This window comes from Sander vitreus, chromosome 22 (genome assembly GCF_031162955.1).
Source record: "Sander vitreus isolate 19-12246 chromosome 22, sanVit1, whole genome shotgun sequence".
Taxonomy (NCBI): Eukaryota; Metazoa; Chordata; class Actinopteri; order Perciformes; family Percidae; genus Sander; species Sander vitreus.
In genome coordinates, this window is record NC_135876.1 from 2,191,880 (window position 1) to 2,211,831 (window position 19,952).

Consider the following 19,952-nt stretch of genomic DNA (forward strand, 5'->3'; position numbering starts at 1 on the left):
ACAGAAAAGCATAGGATGGGCGTAACAGCTACCATAACATGCACAATAAAGTATTGTGATAACTCCAATTAAAGTGCGAGAAAGTCGGTCTGACCAACATGGCGTAGCATTATGTAATATGTAATACGAAATGCAGGAGAATCGCAGTGATTTTAACCTTCTGCAGCAGCAGCACAGTGCACATCTTTGCATAACGCTAATGCTAGCTACCTTGCAGATTCAGGTGTGCTAACATTAGCCTAGTTACAGTTCTTGCAAGTTTACAGCTTCACGTCTTCTTTACTAAGTCGTCAAAATGCAACTAATAATGTAATTAAACAGATGTCTGAGACATTAAATCATGCTCACTAACAGATGCTTACCTTCCACAAAATTGCTGCGGCGTGGCTACAAGACCTCCCCATGCCGGCTATACAGGTGCACCCGGTTGTCTCCACGGCTCTATCGGTCCTGGTTAACACCCATGCACTGTGGCTTGGTGTGCTTGCCTGACTGGGGTTGACTGCAGCTTTCAAAAAAACATATTCCTCAATCTTGCAATGCAAAATACGACCGACCTTTCCACTATGTAGATGTTGATAAGCCTCCGTGCTCTTATAATTCTTCATGGCCGCCCCATCAACGCCCATCAATAGCACTAAATAATAAAAAATATCCCCATAAGACACCTGAAGCCACGGCCGCATGTCATCTACCCACTCTGTGGAGTTCATTAGCCTCGGGTGGCGAAGTATAATCCCTCCATCCAACCTTTTAATGTTAATTTTCGTCTTTTCCCACATTAGCCTCTCCATCCTAATTCGGCGGGTTTTTCAACGTAGCTAACTAGCCGTAGCTAGCAGCCAAGAAATTTAAAAAATGGGCACAATGTATCAACCCGTTCTCACTCCCGCTTGTCAGTGGCTCTGAGAGTCACATACTGACGTAAAGTCTGACACATGGGACTGCTGGGATTGGTTGAAGTCACGGGAAACTCTGATTATTGGTCAAATTTGCGGAAAAGTTGCGGTGATTGGTCAAACCAAATTCACGGTGATTGGTTGAATTTGTGAATTGTTGCGATCGCGACATCGCGAAATCCTGGAGGGACTTCTTAGCCTGGATGTATCGTGAGCTAAACGTATCGTTATCACTGTCACTGTGTCACAAGCCAAAGCATTAAGAGTTTGTTGTAGCAATCAACGTAATAATAACTTTGATTTAATTAGTGCATTTCATGAAACCCAGGGATGCTTTACATAAGCACAGGGGGACAAGGGAAAAGAAAATAGTAGGCCAACACAAACACGAGCTAGAAGGAAATGGAAGGGGGACGTAATTTAATGTTGGCTACTGACGTACAACCATATCGCGCAATCTAAAGTTATTTTATGAATGAAATAGACATATTACATACCTGAGGGCCAATTCGGGGTCGGTTTTGAATCATTTACACTCCCGTAATTGTCTCCATCTGTTGAAAGCCTGATCGAGTGTGACTCAGGTTCACTTTCCCTTTTAGCTTTGAGTTGTCACAGGCTTTTCCAGTGTTACGCCCAAATCTGTGACCTGTCACAATGTGTGTAGCGCTGTCTACCTGCCGTAAATCATTTTTTGAATTCGCGGGAAAAAACGGACCGGACAAAGGCATTAATAAAGATATATATTAAAATAGCGTTCTTCTCACTGTTAGTCTCGTTTGCTGTTACAGGTCCTTTATGATCATCAGATGAAAAAGTACACAGTTTCAGAAACATTTCAAAGTTAAATATAGTCACGTTAATTGTCTTTTGAACACAAGAAGGTAAAGATAAGAGATAAATAGCCAACTGGTATAAAATAACATGACGCCGGGGGTTGGTTTTCCTCCGGTCACCAGCTGCCACTGATATATGTACAGTATATTTCTGCATTTATCTCTCGTTCGCACTCCAGTCCAGTTAGTGGGGGTAAGGCAACTGCCAACTGCCAATAAACCATAAAGAAAATAAGAAGAAGAAGAACGACGGAAGAGGACATGAGTGAACTGAGCAAGCAGCGAACAAACGTGGTGGAATTGTTTGGTAAAGAGAAGGCGGTGTAGTAATGGGTGACAGTTCAGATGGAGGCGATTGGCTTTCAGACATGGAATTCAATCAAATAAAATTTGTAAGAAAACAGTCATGGTCTGAAGCAAGTAGTGGAGGGGGAAGTGTACCAAGGAAATCGGAAAAATAAAGTACGCCAAATTATTGAATAACAGGAGAATTCTAATTTCAGCGATAAATGAGCAGCAGCAGGATCGGATTTTGAAACTGAATAAGTTAGATGGTGGAAAGATTACGGTGCACATACTGTATCTGGCATGGCAGCGAAGTTAAGAGGGGTGCTTTCAAATGTACCAATAGAAATGTCCATGGAAGAGGTGAAAAAAAGAGATCCAAGGTGGAAAGGTGATAGAGGCCAAATGACTCCAAGCTAATAAAGTGGGTGTGAAATCTGACAGCTTGTCAGTATTATTAACATTTGAGAAAATGTCTTCTAAAATAAAAATGGGCTGGATAAATTACAAGGTGAGAGAATTCATTCCACAACCATAAAGATGCTTCAAATGTCAAAGAATGGGACACACAGCACAACTTTGTAAAGTGAAGCAAAGTTGCGCAAAATGTGGAGGTGAGCATGATTATGGCAAATGTAACATGGATGCTGAGATTAAATGCTGCAGTTGTGGAGGTGAGCATAGCGGTGCCTATGCTTGATGTAAGGTGATGAAACAAGCAAAGGAAGAACAGAGGTATAAGATAGTGAATAAGGTATCATATTCACAATCAATCAAGGAATTAAGGAATCTTGGCACTGCTGAAAGGAAGCAAAATAGTCTTGTAGGAGCCGATTGAGTTATTTTTTTTTGTTCATTTCAGCAGGAGCAACATCATCAGTGACAATATACATTCTGACCACTAGGGTGTAGTATAGGATAGCTTGGTTACATGGTGATAGGTATCGCAGCACAGGTGTTTTAAATGAACAGGTAAATACTTTATTTGTTTCTGAAAAATAGTCAGTCATTGCAATAAACGGGAACTTCACCCAAAAAAGAAAGAACGTTTCAAACTCTTTATTATACAAGTATGCGTAAAGAACATTCCTCAAGACACCTAAGGAGTAACTAATTAATGGCCTTTTGGATAGCCACTACACAAGTAAGAACCATCCTACGGAGGAATGAACGGCACTTTTGAAGGAGGCTGGCGTATGTGAGTCAAAGGGATCGATACGGCGATCAACTCCTCTCCACCAAACAGCGCTGCAAATAGGAAGCAAGGCGGTTTGCATTGCCACCAGTTATCTGAAGCAGAATTAAACCGGAGGAAAAATGCACCTGTATGAATGATTATTGGAAAATGGATTGCATTGGTGCTTTGGATTGTGGCGCTGGATATTGCCGCTGGACTGGATTATGTGCATGTGTGTATAGAATGGAAAGTGGAGAAATTATCTGCTGTTTGTGATGGAGTGAGATTGATCCACTGGTGGAAATGGATGAAAGCTAGCATACCCAAGTCGGTCTGCCTCACTCCTCTGGCGCAGAGACACTTAAGTCGGGATGACAGCTGACAACAGACCCAGAACATATAGTATAGCCCCCAGCCAGCTAGCAGCAAGCCACTATCATTACAGCAATCCAAACCCGGCCAGCACTTAACTCCAGTGCTGGGTGCTAACGACGCTAACGGGTCGGGAAACAGACCATATCAGACCCTGGCACCCGAGTCAGAACAGCATCCATCCATAACGTTAGCTAAGTCTCCGTTAAGGCCCTGACACACCAACCCGATAATCGGCCATCAGACAGTCTGGCGAGGTCAGTGACTCGAGTCTGTTCAGTGTGTTCCGTGCCATCGTCTGTCGGAGGAGCCGTCGGCCTTCATTTTGGCTGACCTGACATGCTGGGTCAGAGGGCGGGCAGTCGGACTCAATGACCAATCTGATTGGTGGAGTGCTAACCCGGAAATGGCCAGCAGGATGAGTGACGGACACCTCTCAAAATCTGACGAAAATCTTTTAAACTGACCTTTGTCGATCTGAAACGAAGACAGATTCAGCAACTGCATGGCCTATTTCTCGCTTAAAATGTTTTCAGAAACACGTTTCGGTGAACTATTTTTGTAAAATACGAGATTGTATTTCAAACAAGCCGCCATTACTATCGGCTGGAGAAGCCAGACCCACGTGACGCGTTCATCATTTCCGGTTTTTATTTTTTTGGGCGACAATACAGATTAGCGCCGTAAGTTGAGCCATTTTATCTGAAACCTCCAATGATAATGCAGGATATATAACTCTTGAGAGGCCTTCCATTTTAGATAGAAGGACCGTTCCAAATATGGTAATGTCCCTTTGTAACCATGAATTAAGAATGGCTTAATATTGCTCTACTCTTTTACAAATATTTTCTTTCTCTCTTAATTGTTTATTTCTGGTAACAGTTATACCCAAGTATTTGACTTCCGATTTAACCTTTATGTTACAGATTATGTGAGCCGGCTGATCATGTAAAGCGAATAATTCACATTTATCAATATTTAATTTCAACCCTGCTGCTTTAGAGAATTGATTAATAGAGTCTAATACTTTGGGGATCTGCCTTTCATTTTTCAAAAATAACGTAGAATCATCCGCAAATTGACTTATGACAATTTGTTTGTCCAAAATGTTTATGCCTTCTGTACCATTATTTTTAATAATTTTTAATAAGTTCAGCAACCAAGATAAATAATAAAGTGGAGCTATTGCAACCTTGTCTAATGCTTCTTTCGACTTTAAATCTCGGACAGGTACCATGTTCCAAAGCTACACAACTGTTAATGTTACTGTATAACATGCCAATTAGATGTATACATTTTCTATCAAATCCAAAGTATTCAAGAGTTTTTAGAATAAATGGGTGCTCTACCGAATCAAAGGCTTTGTAAAAATCAAGAAATAAAATAAATCCACTTTCTATTAAACAGATGACTGTAATCGATCAAATCTAAAACCAGCCTTATGTTATTGTGGATAGATCTTCCACCAAGAAACCCAGACTGAGTTTCATTTATTATCTGGGACAAACTATTATCTAGTTGCAATACATCCAGAAAGCAGCGTATAGTCTGTGCTGAGTAATGTAATTGGTCTAAGATTATCTAGTATTCTTTTGTCCTTGCCAGACTTTGGAATAAGAGTCATAGTTGGCATCAGTTGTCTTTTCTCTATGCATTCTTGTAGTGCCGTGAACAGCATATTTCTAATATCATTCCAAAAAAACTTATAAAAGCTAGCAATGAGTCCATCAGAGCCAGGGGCCATTTGTTTACTGACAATTTCAAATGAACAGCATCTAATTCTTCTATTCTTAAATCTGATTCACAAATTCCTTTAAATACATCATCAGTGGTTGGTATGAAGTTTATGACTTTGTCAAAGAAGCTATTGGAATCAGTACAGGAGTATGCAGATGTAGAGAGCTTACTGTAAAAGGTGAAAACTTCTTTTTCTATTACTTTAGTTTGATTACATTCTATTCCCTCTATCAGTAAGCTTGTTATCGCCTTCTTTTCCTGTCTTCTCTTTTCAAAGTTGCAGAAATATGAAGTGTTTTTTTAACGGCCTTCACTGGTCTCTGTCCAGAGCAACGGGATGTGTTGGTCCATTCTGGTATACTGTCTATGAGTCGGACACACATCTACCCAGCATGCATTGGGCGGCGATCGCCGGTGATCGTTTTTTGTTTTGTTTTGAGGATTACGTTCCTGTGACGTGAAGTAGTCTGGTTATAGTGCTACATACTCCGATACAGTAGGTGGCGGTATGCACCTTAATAAGATATGGTCGCAACCCGCCATTAAATCAGAAGAAGAAGCAGGAGAAGACAACAACAGTTACTAGGGTAACGTCAACATTTCGAGTTGCTGACTTTCTTCTAGCTAGCGTTTTTTAACTTTAAGCGTTAACGTAAGTTGGCATTTTCCTCTAAAGTAAACTAGCTAGCTAGCTAACGTTAACTAGAAAGCGGTTGGACATTTTAAACACATTTAACGTTACTGTCGAAGAAAACGACCAAGACGGAGTTCAGTTTAAGGTACGAAACACTAACGTTAGCATAACCATGATATTTCCTATGCGAGCTGACGCTACGTTATTTTAACTTTGGTTAATGGTGACGTAAATTGTTTGATAAACAAAATGGCTAACGTGTTATCAAATTCAAAACGATCGAAACTAGTTTAGCTATAGTTCACGTTACACTTTTTTTATTTTTTTTTTATTTCAGATAACGTTAACTAACGTTAACCCAGCACTGAGTTTACATTCAGGCAGCTAGCTAGCTAACGTTAATGTTACGACAAACGTTTTCTTGATATTTGAAATCGCATTCTCATCAGACTATCGGGAATTCTTCAAATGGGCATTTTGGCGTTTATTGTTCGCTTTAAACCTTTCGAAGTTGTGTTTTAAGCTACCGAGCAGAAGGTGTGCTTTGTTGAGCCTTAACAGAAAAACAACGTTTTCCAAACAAACATGGCTAGCTACTCCATAGAATCACGTTGACAGAATAGGTCTGTCTATTACAACGTTATCTTATCTGACTGCAATCAGTGGTGCAGGTATGCTGAGACAGCTTTCATGCCAAGGTGCATGAATTTAAATAACTGTCCTTTTTAATAAATGTCTTAAAAGGTTTGCGCTCCTGAATCCAGGCTTTTCAAAAGGTAACGTTAGTGTCAGGTGAGTGTAGCCAAAATCATCAGTCCCATATTATAGAAAGTTTGGCCAAAAAAAAATTGCAGTCTCTTCAGATGCAAAAATAATCAAGTGAAACACTGACGTTAAAAACGTTTAGGTCAGAGGACCATTATCTACTAGCTTCTGAAGAGCCTCTTCTAGTTTTTGTCAGTGTGCAGGCGATTTTTCTATATGGGATTTGTGTAACCAGAACAAAATCAGTTACATCTTGGGTCTTCTTTCTTCCTGTCTCATTATCTTCCACTCCTGCACTTGGACAGCCCCAGCACTATATGTTCCATCTTTCCCTCCTCAGCTCTCACTGTATTAGCTAGAGCAGATGTGGGCAGAGTAGGGAGGGATGGAAGATACAGTGCTGTGCCTTGGACAAATTGTCAGCTTCAGGATTCGAACCAGCAAACGTCCAGTCACAAGGAAGCTTTTCTGTCCTCTTGGCTGCTGTCACCAAGCAAACATACTAACAAGCACTGAGCTATAGCAGCACCACTAGGCTGTATGGATTTGTTTCCCTCCATCAGCAACAAATATAGTATTTGTTTTTTTTTACTGACTGTAGGCATCATGGCGAGTCAGCGGCCTCCCTCCAGCATTGGCCGCCCATTGAGCCGCAGTGGATCTGTGGTCCCTGTCGCTGGAAGACTCCCAACGGCCGTCCGACCTCCTCCTACCGCTATTCGAGTCGCAACTGGGGTATGTCAACTGCAGCTTGGATGTATTTTAGCTTTGAGATACAAGTGCCCTTCCTGTGAGTATATTGGGAACTTTGCTAAAGTCAGTTAGCGACACTCTCTGGCAAATTAAAAAAATAGCCTACAATAGCAACCTGTGCTGATGGTGTCAAGGCACTATATCCAACTTGTATTGCGGGCAGTAGCGTTACTATTTTAACTACTTCTCAATAGTGCCCACACAAGCTAAATTTCCCCCGAGCATTTCTGGAACTTAAGTGAGCGGAGCTTTCTGCTGGTCTGAAATACAACTGCTGAGGATCACTGCCAAACACGGACGTGTATGTCTTGTAACGTACTGTTCATGGATGTATAAAAAATGGCTAATGTAGTAAACTACTTTTGCCATGTTGCTGTAGCTTAGCTTGCCAAAACTGCAGCCGAAACTGACTACTCACTTAGTTTGCACTTGTTCATTTTGCAGACACACAAAATTGAAACGTAATTGTAAGATGACTGTATGAGGGAAAAAAAGGGCTACTCTTAATTATCTTTTGCCAGTAGACAGCACTACGGCTCTGTTGACCAGTGGGGAATCTCGTGAATGTGTAATGAACATTGTGCTGAATATTGTAAAGGCATTTTTTTTTATTTCATATGTTAAGAAACTATATTCCAAAATGTAACTAAACGTTTGGTTTCTCCCAACTTCAGTCAGTATGCACTTCGAATGAGCAGTATCAGTAAAAAAATAAATAAAAAAAAAAGATATTGTGATAAATATCCATAAAAACCCAGTCTTATGGAGTTTTATTCTTTAATTTTCCATCCAGATGGTTCCAGGTACAAGTGGTCATCCTGGCATGAGGGGCGGTATCCCCATTGCCACCCCTGGAGTTCTCTCAGCACAGATCAAAGTGACTGACAGGCCCGTGACCCAACAGGGGCTCAGTGGTATGAAGACTGGCATGAAAGGTAAGTCTGAAGAGCATAGATTTGTATTTGTATGGTTTAATGTTAGGGCAGAAACTTTGAGCCACTGTCAGCCATGTTGAAACAGTCACAACATCATTATGTCACATTAAGTCTCACCTCTCGTTCTCTCCACCACCTCCATCTCCAAAAGGACCTCAGAGACAGATTCTGGATAAGTCCTACTACTTGGGCCTTCTTAGGTAACACATGCTACTATTAGTCCTAATATCGCCAACTAAATGTTTAAGTAAAACATGTTAAGCCCTTGTTATTAGTTTACACTATGCAGCAGGTGTTTCCAGCAGGGCAGCTGTTTCGTAAACATCGTGTTGGTACACACTGGTCAATGTTACCATTAAAAAGTGAATGCTCTTGTTGTGCTGTTAGGAGTAAGATCAACGAGTTAACCACAGAGACCAGCAAACTGCACAAAGAGATTGACAACTACAACCAGGAGAATTCTGTGTATCTCTCCTACGAGAAGAGGTGAGTGGTGTTTTTACTCATTAGTGCTGACGCTGTACATTTTGTAATAAAAAAACAGACCATGTTCTCCTATGTTATTAAGGCCTACTGCAGTTCACACCCTTCAAATATTCATGTTTCTATGTTTATGGGCTGCATTGAACCATGGATTCAGTTGAAAAAATAAGATGATATGCAATAATGCAGAAAAAAAAAAAAATGGAATCAGTCAGGAAATGTTAAGTCTCGCATTACCAGACCTTCCTCCACAGCTCTGCGGAGGAGGGTCTGGCTAGTCCACACAGCATTCCAGGATGGGAGAAAATCGTGCTCTGGTTTATTGGCCTTTCTTTAAAGCAATCGCATGACAGCGCCGAACCGAGCCGCTGAAAAAGCCTCGGGAAGGAACTTGTTTTGGTGGAACATGTGTATGTTCAAAAGTTGTTTTAGTCGTGCAACAGAAAACTCAGATTGGACAGATAGTCTAGCTAGCTGTCTGGATTTACCCTGCAGAGATCTGAGGAGCAGTTAACCATAGTCCTCAGAAATCCACCGGAGGTTAGAACGCCAACACAAAGACAGAGGACGGTAACAGACATCCGGCCGAAAAGAGGGACATCCGGCGGAATTTCCGGAGCAATCCCGGAAGTGGAACGTCGTGGATATAGACTAGGAAATGGTAGACAAAAGAAGTTGAAATTCAGTCTGATTGTGCTGTATTATTAACAAATCACATGCAAATATAAGGGCTCTTGTAGAATAAATGATAGGATGAATTAATATTATAATGAACAATTGCATTACAGTGTGGGAGAAAAGAAATCTTAAATTACCAAACATTTGTGGTTTAATTTCCCCTTCAGAGCCGAAGGCCTTGCTGCAGAGATTAAGGATCTACAAGGCCAGCTTGCTGACTACAACATGGTAAATAGCTGTAAACTACAGGTTTTAGCCATTGTCTGTAATTATTTTGAATGTGTAATCATAGGAAAATAATCATCAATTTTTAAATTCTGACTATCCCAAGCAAACAATTAAACAATTAATAAAACAGTATCAGACAAATATTCTTACACTTTATGTATTGAGCTAAAGTAATCCATAATGACTGAGTTTAAAAAATAAAGAATGCAAACACCAATAGATTAGCCCCAACAAATGACAGGCAGGAAACCTCCCCCCCAGGTGAGCTAGCAATGTCTGTTCGCTACCGTTAAGGGCCGTCCACCTAAGAACAATAACTTTAATGATAACTTTAAATATATAGTTTTAAAAATCTCAAGTGGATGGCGGAGTCCACACCGCAACTATAATGACAACGTCAAACGATATCGTTGGTAGGGTTGGGTACCAAAACGCGGTGCCAGTAGGGCACCGGTGCCGACGTAAACGGTAGTAACGAGACCGAATAAGAACGAAAATTTCAGTGCCTCATTTTGGTGCATGACTTTACACTACACCAGACAGCAGGTAACATTAGCCTACCTTTAGCTAGCAGCTGGATTAAACGTGGTTAAAATGCTAACAGCTAACATTAAACAGTGTAAAGTGTGACTGTATTTCACTGTAGAGGATTCCAACAGCGGGACCAAAGAATTTCTAATAAGGGAAGAAGTTCCACTCTCTCGTTACTTCCGGCTTCTGAACTGGTTGCAGTTCCACCAGAGTTCCATATAGGGTGCGCTCACAGGCCAGTGCAGAATGAATGGGACTCTATGGAGCTATACCCCTCAAAATCCACTTTTCTCAGGATATCATTTTTTGTCTAATAATTTGAATGTTGCATTTGAAAGGGGAGGCTAAGAAAATACACACTGCTGGGTGTTAGATTTTTTTAAAGTGGCTTTTTTGTTCTAAAAAGCCTTTTAAAATGTATGTGACGTCATACACATATACGGCCAGAGATACTGCTTTACGGCAAGCTCTGAGTCACTTCCTTTGTTCTCTCGAAGCATCGACAACACAGCTGACAGGTTAGACTCTCTCTGTTAATACAACACAGCTGACAGGTTAGACTCTCCCTGTTAATACAACACAGCTGACAGGTTGGACTCTCCCTGTTAATACAACACAGCTGACAGGTTAGACTCTCTCTGTTAATACAACACAGCTGACAGGTTAGGCTCTCCCTGTTAAGACAACACAGCTGACAGGTTAGACTCTCCCTGTTAATAAAACACAGCTGACAGGTTAGACTCTCCCTGTTAATACAACACAGCTGACAGGTTAGACTCTCCCTGTTAATAAAAGACAGCTGACAGGTTAGACTCTCCCTGTTAATACAACACGGCTGACAGGTTAGACTCTCTCTGTTAATACAACACAGCTGACAGGTTAGACTCTCCCTGCTAATACAACACAGCTGACAGGTTAGACTCTCTCTGTTAATACAACACAGCTGACAGGTTAGGCTCTCCTTGTTAAGACAACACAGCTGACAGGTTAGACTCTCCCTGTTAATAAAACACAGCTGACAGGTTAGACTCTCCCTGTTAATACAACACAGCTGACAGGTTAGACTCTCCCTGTTAATACAACACAGCTGACAGGTTAGGCTCTCCCTGTTAATACAACACAGTTGACAGGTTAGGCTCTCTCTGTTAATACAACACAGCTGACAGGTTAGACTCTCTCTGTTAATACAACACAGCTGACAGGTTAGACTCTCTCTGTTAATACAACACAGTTGACAGGTTAGACTCTCCCTGTTAATACAACACAGTTGACAGGTTAGACTCTCTCTGTTAATACAACACAGCTGACAGGTTAGACTCTCCCTGCTAATACAACACAGCTGACAGGTTAGACTCTCTCTGTTAATACAACACAGCTGACAGGTTAGGCTCTCCCTGTTAAGACAACACAGCTGACAGGTTAGACTCTCCCTGTTAATAAAACACAGCTGACAGGTTAGACTCTCCCTGTTAATACAACACGGCTGGCAGGTTAGACTCTCTCTGTTAATACAACACAGCTGACAGTTTAGACTCTCTCTGTTAATACAACACAGCTGACAGGTTAGACTCTCCCTGTTAATACAACACAGCTGACAGGTTAGACTCTCTCTGTTAATACAACACAGCTGACAGGTTAGACTCTCCCTGTTAATACAACACAGCTGACAGGTTAGACTCTCCCTGTTAATACAACACAGCTGACAGGTTAGACTCTCCCTATTAATACACATGCTAGAAAGAGGTTTGCTAATGTTTTAAAGACCACGCCGAAATATTCACTCTGACATTCTGGTTCTGCTTTGGATGCCGTCAAGCGGGATCGCCGATCGTAATCAGTCCTTCACTGACCAATCAGCGTCCATTAGCAGAATGCTAGCATGTTATGGGCAACAACGACTCAACCTGTAAGAAATCGAAAGGACACAAGTACTCGTTCATTCAACTTTTGACCTATAATCCATGTTGAACTTGCAAAAACTACAATCAAATCTGAGATTTCTCAACGACAATCAGGCGAAAGAGACAAATTTAGCTGTCTAGCTCCATAGAGTCCCATTCATTTTGCACTGGATCGCGATCACCCCCAGTGGAACTCTGGTGGAACTGCAACCAAATTCGGTACAATGGGGCTGAATAGGGAGTGGAACAGCTTTCCGTAGACAGGATTTGGCGGGACGTAACAGTCTGCTCTGCAGCGCAGCAGCTGCCGTTTTTTTTTAAACAACATTAAACAACAAATTAAACAACACAGACGGTGTGTTCACTTGAAACTGGTAGCCTCATGGTGCATTCAAAGTTATTGTAAAATACCCTTTTCCCATCTGGTGGTTGTTTTTGTCGTTCAACAGCTGGTGAAATAAGTTATTGTTATTACATTATTATTAAAATCTCTTTGACCATATGGCCTTAGCAATAAACAAGCCGTTATTTAATGTCACAGACTGTTGTTTAGTAACCTTCTTTTTTTTCTATTTTTTTTTTTTTAAACTTTATTAAAAAGTACCGTTTAGGCACCGGCACCGCTTTAAAAGTATCGATTTAGCACCGGTATCGGCAAAAACCCAAACGATACCCAACCCTAATCGTTGGGATCACTTTCAAAGAGATTTGATGAACGATAGAAACACTGACGGCCAATCCAAATCCATCTGAATTTACAGCATGACACGGTGGAGAGACACTGCGGAGAGATATGTTTTACACAGGTGGTTAGTGGCGTGGTGTGACTACTTAGATCCTTTTAGCTCTTAGTATTTTTGTATTTGTAAACATTAGTACTTTGAAAGTGAATCTTGTGCTTTGGATGTTATTATCATACTGTCTGCGTATTACAGTTTAAAACGTTTTTGGTTTCCAATGGGCTGTGCTACCCCTTATTTAACACTTGAGTCCTACTGACATGTAGCTTTTTGTTTGTATTTCCAGCTGGTGGACAAGCTCAACACCAACACAGAGATGGAGGAAATGATCAACGACTATAACATTGTAAGTACATTATGTAAGCAATATGGTAACTTTTCTGATTTGAGTCACAGAGGGTATTCAGCAGGCTGACTGCAAATATAATGAGTGCCTGCTCATTCCTTTTATTTTTCTTCCTCTCTACCTTCCCAGTTGAAAGCCCAGAATGACAGCGAGGCTGAAAGCATTGATAGCATCTTCACTGAGAGGAGAGAGTAAGTACTCGGTGGACATTTCATTATGGTTATTGCAGGGTGTTCTCAACAACACAGTTGTATTGCTTCAGTTCATTGGGTCAGGATTTATGGTGGGAAATCCTGTTCTTAAACTTATATTTAATGTTGGCTTTTCTAGAAAAAAATGGTAATAGAATAAAACGGTAATGGTAATAGAAGAAAACATGCTTTTTGTATTTTATAAGCTTTGATTGAATTATCAATTTGTGTCATCAATGATAGATTTAGGAAATTGATTAATTTTGGATGTCATGGTCGTTTCTTTTAGAAAAGTTAGCTTTTATTTTGCAACAATTTGATCTATAGTATGTTGCATGAATCAACATATTTACTGTACAGTATATGGTAATCTTTAATTGATCTTGAGTGCAGCTTTAAAGATGAGTACGTTATTTTTCACAAAACTAACTGAAGCAGAAGAAAATAGCACTGGTTTTGACCCACTTGTAAACATCTTTTAAAAGTGTGGTAGCTAACGTTATGGCTAAAAGCTAAACTGAAAGTTAACCTAAACTACATGCACCAGGTGAATTATACTGTATGTCAATCAAACATACAAACTAGTACAGACATGCAAAGAAAGTACAGTATATGGGTAGTCCCTTAGTCTACAAAGCCGCCTGAAGAGCTCACATAACTTCTCTCTATGAGGAACTGCCATGCAGTTCAGAGACAGCAAGTAGCAAGCTTAACTTCTTAACTTGCATCATGGAGTAAAACTGGCTCTTTAAACTTGTGACATGCAAACAAGCTGGGTGTGGTATGTTGAGTAAAGGCTGACATCTGTGCTCTGTTTATGTCAAAGTATGAGTGGGCGTTACATTACATATTTCTCTGCCAGAAATGGGTCTCTTAGTTGAGCAAGAGCTCAATTGTAATAGTTGTAGTAGAAACGGTACAAATAGCTTACAGTAGGGGCCACAGAGCAAGGATGTTTTAGTGACTCAGAGAATGATAATACTAGTCTGGATCAACGGAAGTACATTTCCAGGATAATTACCTTACATCCGGGGCAATGTCCCTCACCGTCCGCTCTCTGGGTGTTGCCGTACAACAAACTTTGAGCTAGCAAGCTGCACGCTGAAAATGGCAAGTTTTGAAGAAAATTTGGATCGTACCACAAGGCAGGCCTGCTTGATTCTTTTGGTTACATATATATATATATATATATATATATATTATAACAACATAAGTGAAAGAGAAAATTATATTTCTCAATTGCACAAATCTTTCATTAGAACATTTGAAAAACACACTTAAGAGAATCCAGTTATTTAACTATTGCAATTACAACAGGAAACACACTTTTTAAGGTGCACAATCTCCACCTCCAACATTTTCAAAAGACAATGAACACAATTTTGCACAAAATATGACCGTATAAGTTATCAGAACTTAAAAATATACTATACACTATAATATAGTAATTCTGCAATATTCTGCAATTTTGTGTGTTTATTTTTTTTAGGGGCGCTCGAAGGGGGTCTCACCCTGGGTGTATTTCAATGTAGAACCGCCACTGTATCTGGCTAATATAAATAGCTTGTTACTGTGTTGTGTGAACCGTTAACTTCTTTTGATATTGTATGTGGAATTTTCTTTTGCAAGGAGCAAATGTTGCACCAAAACAAGTTCCTTTCAGAGACTATTATACAGAACCACCGTCACAGCGTCCAGCGCTTAGTGATTGTGAGTTTTTTTTCTCCTATCCCAGAATGTATGTGTGCTGTAGTCAGTCTTTTACTCCACAGCACTGTGGAGATAGGTCTAGCAATGCGAGACTATGATAATACTAACCAGAGCTTAGAAAATAGTAACAAATAGTTAAATGGTTTTATTTAGCTGTCAGCTTATCCACCAAAGGCAAAATATACTGTACATATCACTTCTAGAGGAATTATTCTTTTGGTAGCATACAACGGCCCCCCCAGTGAGCACCTAGTTTTTCCAAATACACAAATGAAAGATTTTCTTTTTGTGATGATTGCCTCCTCGTCTTATTACTAGTTCACCAGCTGCTGTTCGATTCTTCATGGATTAGCTGAAGTCTCCTCTCCTGCATGTCACTCTTCCCTCTTGATGTATGGATCCTCAAAATACCCATCCTCCTCCTCTATTTGCCCACTCTCTTGCTCAAAGGTGAATGTCTGATGGTGCAGGTATCTTCCTGTCTCTGAGAAGACTGTTGACACAACATCCTCCTCTTCGCGCAGTCGCAGATGACGATAGTTGTGGAAGAGCTTGTACCAGGAAGGCCCCTTTATGCCACATACAATGAGCATGGAGGTGCTTAGTGCCAAGGCCGCAACACATGCTGTGAACTTCCATGTGTTGCCGAGCACAGGTGTCTGGTCTAGTTAGGGTTGCAGGATGGAGAGGGAGAAGAGAGTAGTCGGTTTAGAATGTTATGTTCTAGTTGTACATCCACATATGCAATAGAAGAAAAGTGAAATACCCACGTTTCTCTTAGTCCTACCTTTGTTGATCTTGTGGTTCTGTGTTGATGCCAGTGTGGTCTTCAGCATAGTGGATAAGCCCCGAAACTGTTGAGAGTTGACTGTTTTTTGTTGGTCTGTAGTAAAGACTGGTGGTGGTGATGGGTAACACATAGCTTTAGCCTGCAAAAGATCCCTTTCAGCCTGCTTTTCTTGAGAAGCACAGGTGACTTTTAGTCCCTCTGTAGAGTCACATATATAAAAGTAATTTAATTAATGAGCATTCACTTAAGCCCCTTAATAACATGCACCCCTTTACATTAATCTGACTGCAATTTAATCCATTCATGTCTGAATAAGCACCCTGGTCACTGACTGCAAACGTATTTTTAATTTTTTTAATTTTATTGGTTTATTTGATAGGGACCATGCATATTTATGAACATTGTTGTATAAAAACACCATGTAAATATGCTTAATAACTTTTCATCTGTAGTCCCTAGGCAGGTGACCTAGGACTGACATAGAGACAGCCAGCAGTCATACAGCACTCATTCACTATACATTAAAAGGCATAATGGTGACATATACATTGACAAAACCAACAAAAAAACTAAAAAAAAATACATGATGACAAAGAAATTATTCATCCACCTCTATACTACACTAAATTTAACAGTGAAAGTGTATGGGTGATGAAATGTGTGACGGTTAAAAGTGAGTGTATCTCTGGTTTTCTAGAAGCCACTGTTTTAAGTGAGTTTTATGGCGCTGACACACCAACCCGATAATCGGCCGTCGGACAGTCTGGCGAGGTCAGTGACTCGAGTCTGTTCGGTGTGTTCCTTGCCGTCGGAGGAGCTGTCGGCCTTTATTTTGGCCGACCTGACATGCTGGGTCGGAGACAGGGCAGTCGGGACTCACCCGGAAACGGGGAGCGGATGAGCCTCTCAAAATCTGACGAAAATCTTTTAAACTGACCTTTGTTGATCTGAAATGAAGACAGATTCAGCAACTGCACGGCCTATTTCTCTCTTAAAATGTTTTTAGAAACATGTTTCGGTGAACTATTTTAGTACAATATGAGATCGTATTCTGAACGAGCCGCCATGACAGTCTGGCTGTGAATTTCCGGAGAAAAAAGACCCACGTGACGCATTCGTCCTATCAGCTGCCGGTTTTCATTTTCTGGGAAACCATACAGAGAAGCGCTGCCTGCTGCTATGGAGACGTATTACGTTTTGCGCACTGCAAGATGCAGTCAATTATCCAGTGCTACCCTGAATGCCTGGCAGCTCACCCTGATTGCATTGCAGCCTTGATTTACCTGTGAGCTCTCACTTGTTTTTACATGCCCTGAAGAAGACTGTGAGTTGAAACGTTTAGGCACTTAGCCCATTTATTAAAGGTTTTTTGAATTTTTGAAAAACAGTGTGCCTTGGTATTTTTTGGTTAGGACTTTTTGAGCACTAAGCTAAGTGTAAGACTACCCTGTCTTTTGGTCTCGTATGTCGTTGGATACGAAGAGCACCTGTATTTTGATACCTGCATTAGTTACATAGTCCTCCTCAGCCTATCCACTGGCATTTGCTCTCTATATTTATTATGGGTACCAGGTACTTGGCATTTTGGATTTGCATCTAATTTTGAACAGACTTTTGGCTCCCAACTCCAGTCACATGTCGGCTGTATTTCTGAAACTTCAAAACTGCAGAAAGGACATTATTACCAATGGTAACTCCAACGGCTTTGACCTCTCCAATGCTGCTCAGCAGCGGACAGGAACAATTCCAGGGGTTTTCCTGTAGGTTCAGCACCTAATGAGACCAGACTGTGTCAGATTTATGGATTAACAATAATGTGAAAAAATGCACATGCTTGACCAGGTTTACTTGCTAGTTGTGTTTTCTTTTACGTAGAAATGACTTTGGTCCACTAATAACTACATATTTCATATAACATTCTTGAAGGAACACATTATTCTATCTCCTATTGAAAATAATAACTTGCAATACAAATGTATTTAGTAAGATTGTTTTTTAAACATTGACGAATTAGACAAGAACTTTAGGTTAACAAGAGAAAAAACGCAGCAGGCTTGCGGTGAAAAAGTTGAGACCTACTAAACTTTATTAGAAACGCAATCCCACATCACACTACCGTGGCCATTCATGTAACCGGCGATCAGACTTGTGGTGCGTTTTTACTGTAACTATGGTTTGAGGCGGTGTGAGAATCCCGTGAAGTAAATAGAAACATCATCATACTACAAGAAAGTTTTCAAACACTATGGAGTGTAAAAATACGAAACAAGCACTGAACTGCCCAGGAGTTTGTGTAATAGCTGAATGTTTCCTGCAACAACAAAGCACTCACTATGTCTCACTCGTCTCTTTTCTTTCTTTCTCTCTGTCCTGTGAAATAAAGCTGCCTTTAAGTGCGGTCGGAATCGTCAAAATCTATAAATGATCTGACAGAAAACAGTAATTGTGAAATATAAAGTCTACTTGTGCTTTGTTGGTGGGTTTAAGTACACAGCAGGATGTCACACAAATGGGCCGTTTCATTAACCACCACCACCACCCTGCGGCAAATTTGCTGGATCACTTTTTTTTGTGTGAATGCCCCGTTACACATTATTTTGGGGGGTTTACCTGTAGATTATTCAGCCGTCTCAATAGTTGTGTATGGAGACTTGTCAGCAGGTTGTGGGATAGGTCCAGCTCGGCCAGGACACCTAGGCCAGAGAAAGACTCTGGGTCCAGGCTGCAGTTACACCCAGTAGTAGGATCAATTGAAAACACAGTAATTATTGTAGCAGCATCGATGGTAGTACGCATACTTGAACAGTCCAACTTATACCAGTGATGCATCTCTCTCGGCTAATCTGTAACGAATATTTAGCCTTATTTTGGTCTGTAACATTTAAAAAAAAGTCTAGAGCAGTACAGAGACGCAACATCCCACCAAATCTGATCAAATGTGACAATAGTATCCATGAACAGCACTTAACTGACATCTTTATATACCTAATTTTAAACTTTTTTAGTGTATTCAAAATGTGTTAAAACGAGTATGTAGAATGGAAGCTAGCGTCTATTAGCTTTCTTAATTACCTGCTGATTTTGTTCCTGGACAGAGACAGCACTCTGAGGTGTGGTACTACAGAGAAGTACTTGGCTGGTATACTGGTCACCAGGTTTCCATCCAGGTGGAGTTCTACCAGTCTGGGATAACTAGCCAGGGCTAGTCTATCAGCCTCATTTAGAGTAATCAGGCTCCCCTCAATCAACAGTTTAGTGACAGAGGAACTGTTGCAACTATGTGGAATGACTTGCAGAAGCTTGTTGGTCAAGTTCTTTACCTGCTGATGTATGGATGGACCGTTATTACAACATAAGAACAGTCTGAATAAACATTCAAATTAATCATCATTGCTCTTAAAATATTTTCACTCACTGCGAGTGTCAGTTTATCAAAAAAAGAATAGAAAGAATAGAACATTTCCTACCAGTGTGTCTTCTTCCACAACCTCAGCATTACTTCCCAGATTATTCATTGCCAACACTGCACTCAACCACAGCAGTAGGAGAGGTTGCTGGCATCCCTCCATTATCCTACCCTGAAATACAGTAAACACTAATAATAGTAACTAGTAATCAATACTTTCCTTTTTAAAATAGACTCCTTTGTTTTACCTGGAATGCTAAGACCAATAGGAAGTTGGTGTTCTGTAACTTGTGCATTTTTCGCATCATTAGGGTTCACAGATTATATGTGCAAATGTTCGTACAGATTGGACTCACAGCCTAGGAGGAGTTCAGAAAAGTGGGTTTAGCATATTTAGCTGTTTTGCAAGGGAAGAAGTATAGGCGGTAATGGGTATGGCCTAAACAGTGTTGGGCAGTAACATATACCTTAGTAATATATTACTGTAATATTGAAAATAGTCCACATTAAAGATTAGTAACTAATCCAAGTAACACTGCATTGCCCGAATGTGAT

At 40.5% G+C, this 19,952-nt stretch overlaps 2 protein-coding genes across 5 annotated transcripts in view; one reads left to right on the forward strand and one right to left on the reverse strand.

Annotated features, from left to right (window-relative positions):
- Window positions 1–5,812: 5,812 nt before the first annotated feature.
- The window catches only part of ift74 (intraflagellar transport 74), a 31,309-nt gene continuing 17,169 nt past the window's right edge, over window positions 5,813–19,952 (forward strand). For 2 of the 4 annotated variants that reach the window (XM_078280997.1, XM_078281000.1), the window contains exons 1-8: window positions 5,872–6,085; window positions 7,307–7,440; window positions 8,252–8,393; window positions 8,545–8,593; window positions 8,781–8,879; window positions 9,722–9,782; window positions 13,241–13,300; window positions 13,430–13,491. In XM_078280997.1, coding sequence (XP_078137123.1) covers window positions 7,312–7,440; window positions 8,252–8,393; window positions 8,545–8,593; window positions 8,781–8,879; window positions 9,722–9,782; window positions 13,241–13,300; window positions 13,430–13,491 — 602 coding nt within the window. In that variant the 5' untranslated portion in view covers window positions 5,872–6,085; window positions 7,307–7,311. Of the gene's footprint in view, window positions 6,086–7,306; window positions 7,441–8,251; window positions 8,394–8,544; window positions 8,594–8,780; window positions 8,880–9,721; window positions 9,783–13,240; window positions 13,301–13,429; window positions 13,492–19,952 lie in introns of all 4 variants that reach the window. The other 2 variants (XM_078280999.1, XM_078280998.1) reach the window with 2 other exon arrangements.
- LOC144537119 (leucine-rich repeat-containing protein 19-like) lies at window positions 15,393–19,560 on the reverse strand. Its single transcript, XM_078280561.1, has 6 exons — window positions 19,459–19,560; window positions 19,064–19,311; window positions 18,602–18,713; window positions 17,677–17,764; window positions 15,989–16,096; window positions 15,393–15,865 (listed from the first exon to the last, which is right to left on the reverse strand). Exons 1-6 carry the CDS (start codon window positions 19,558–19,560, stop codon window positions 15,576–15,578), a joined length of 948 nt encoding a protein of 315 aa, XP_078136687.1. The 3' UTR covers window positions 15,393–15,575.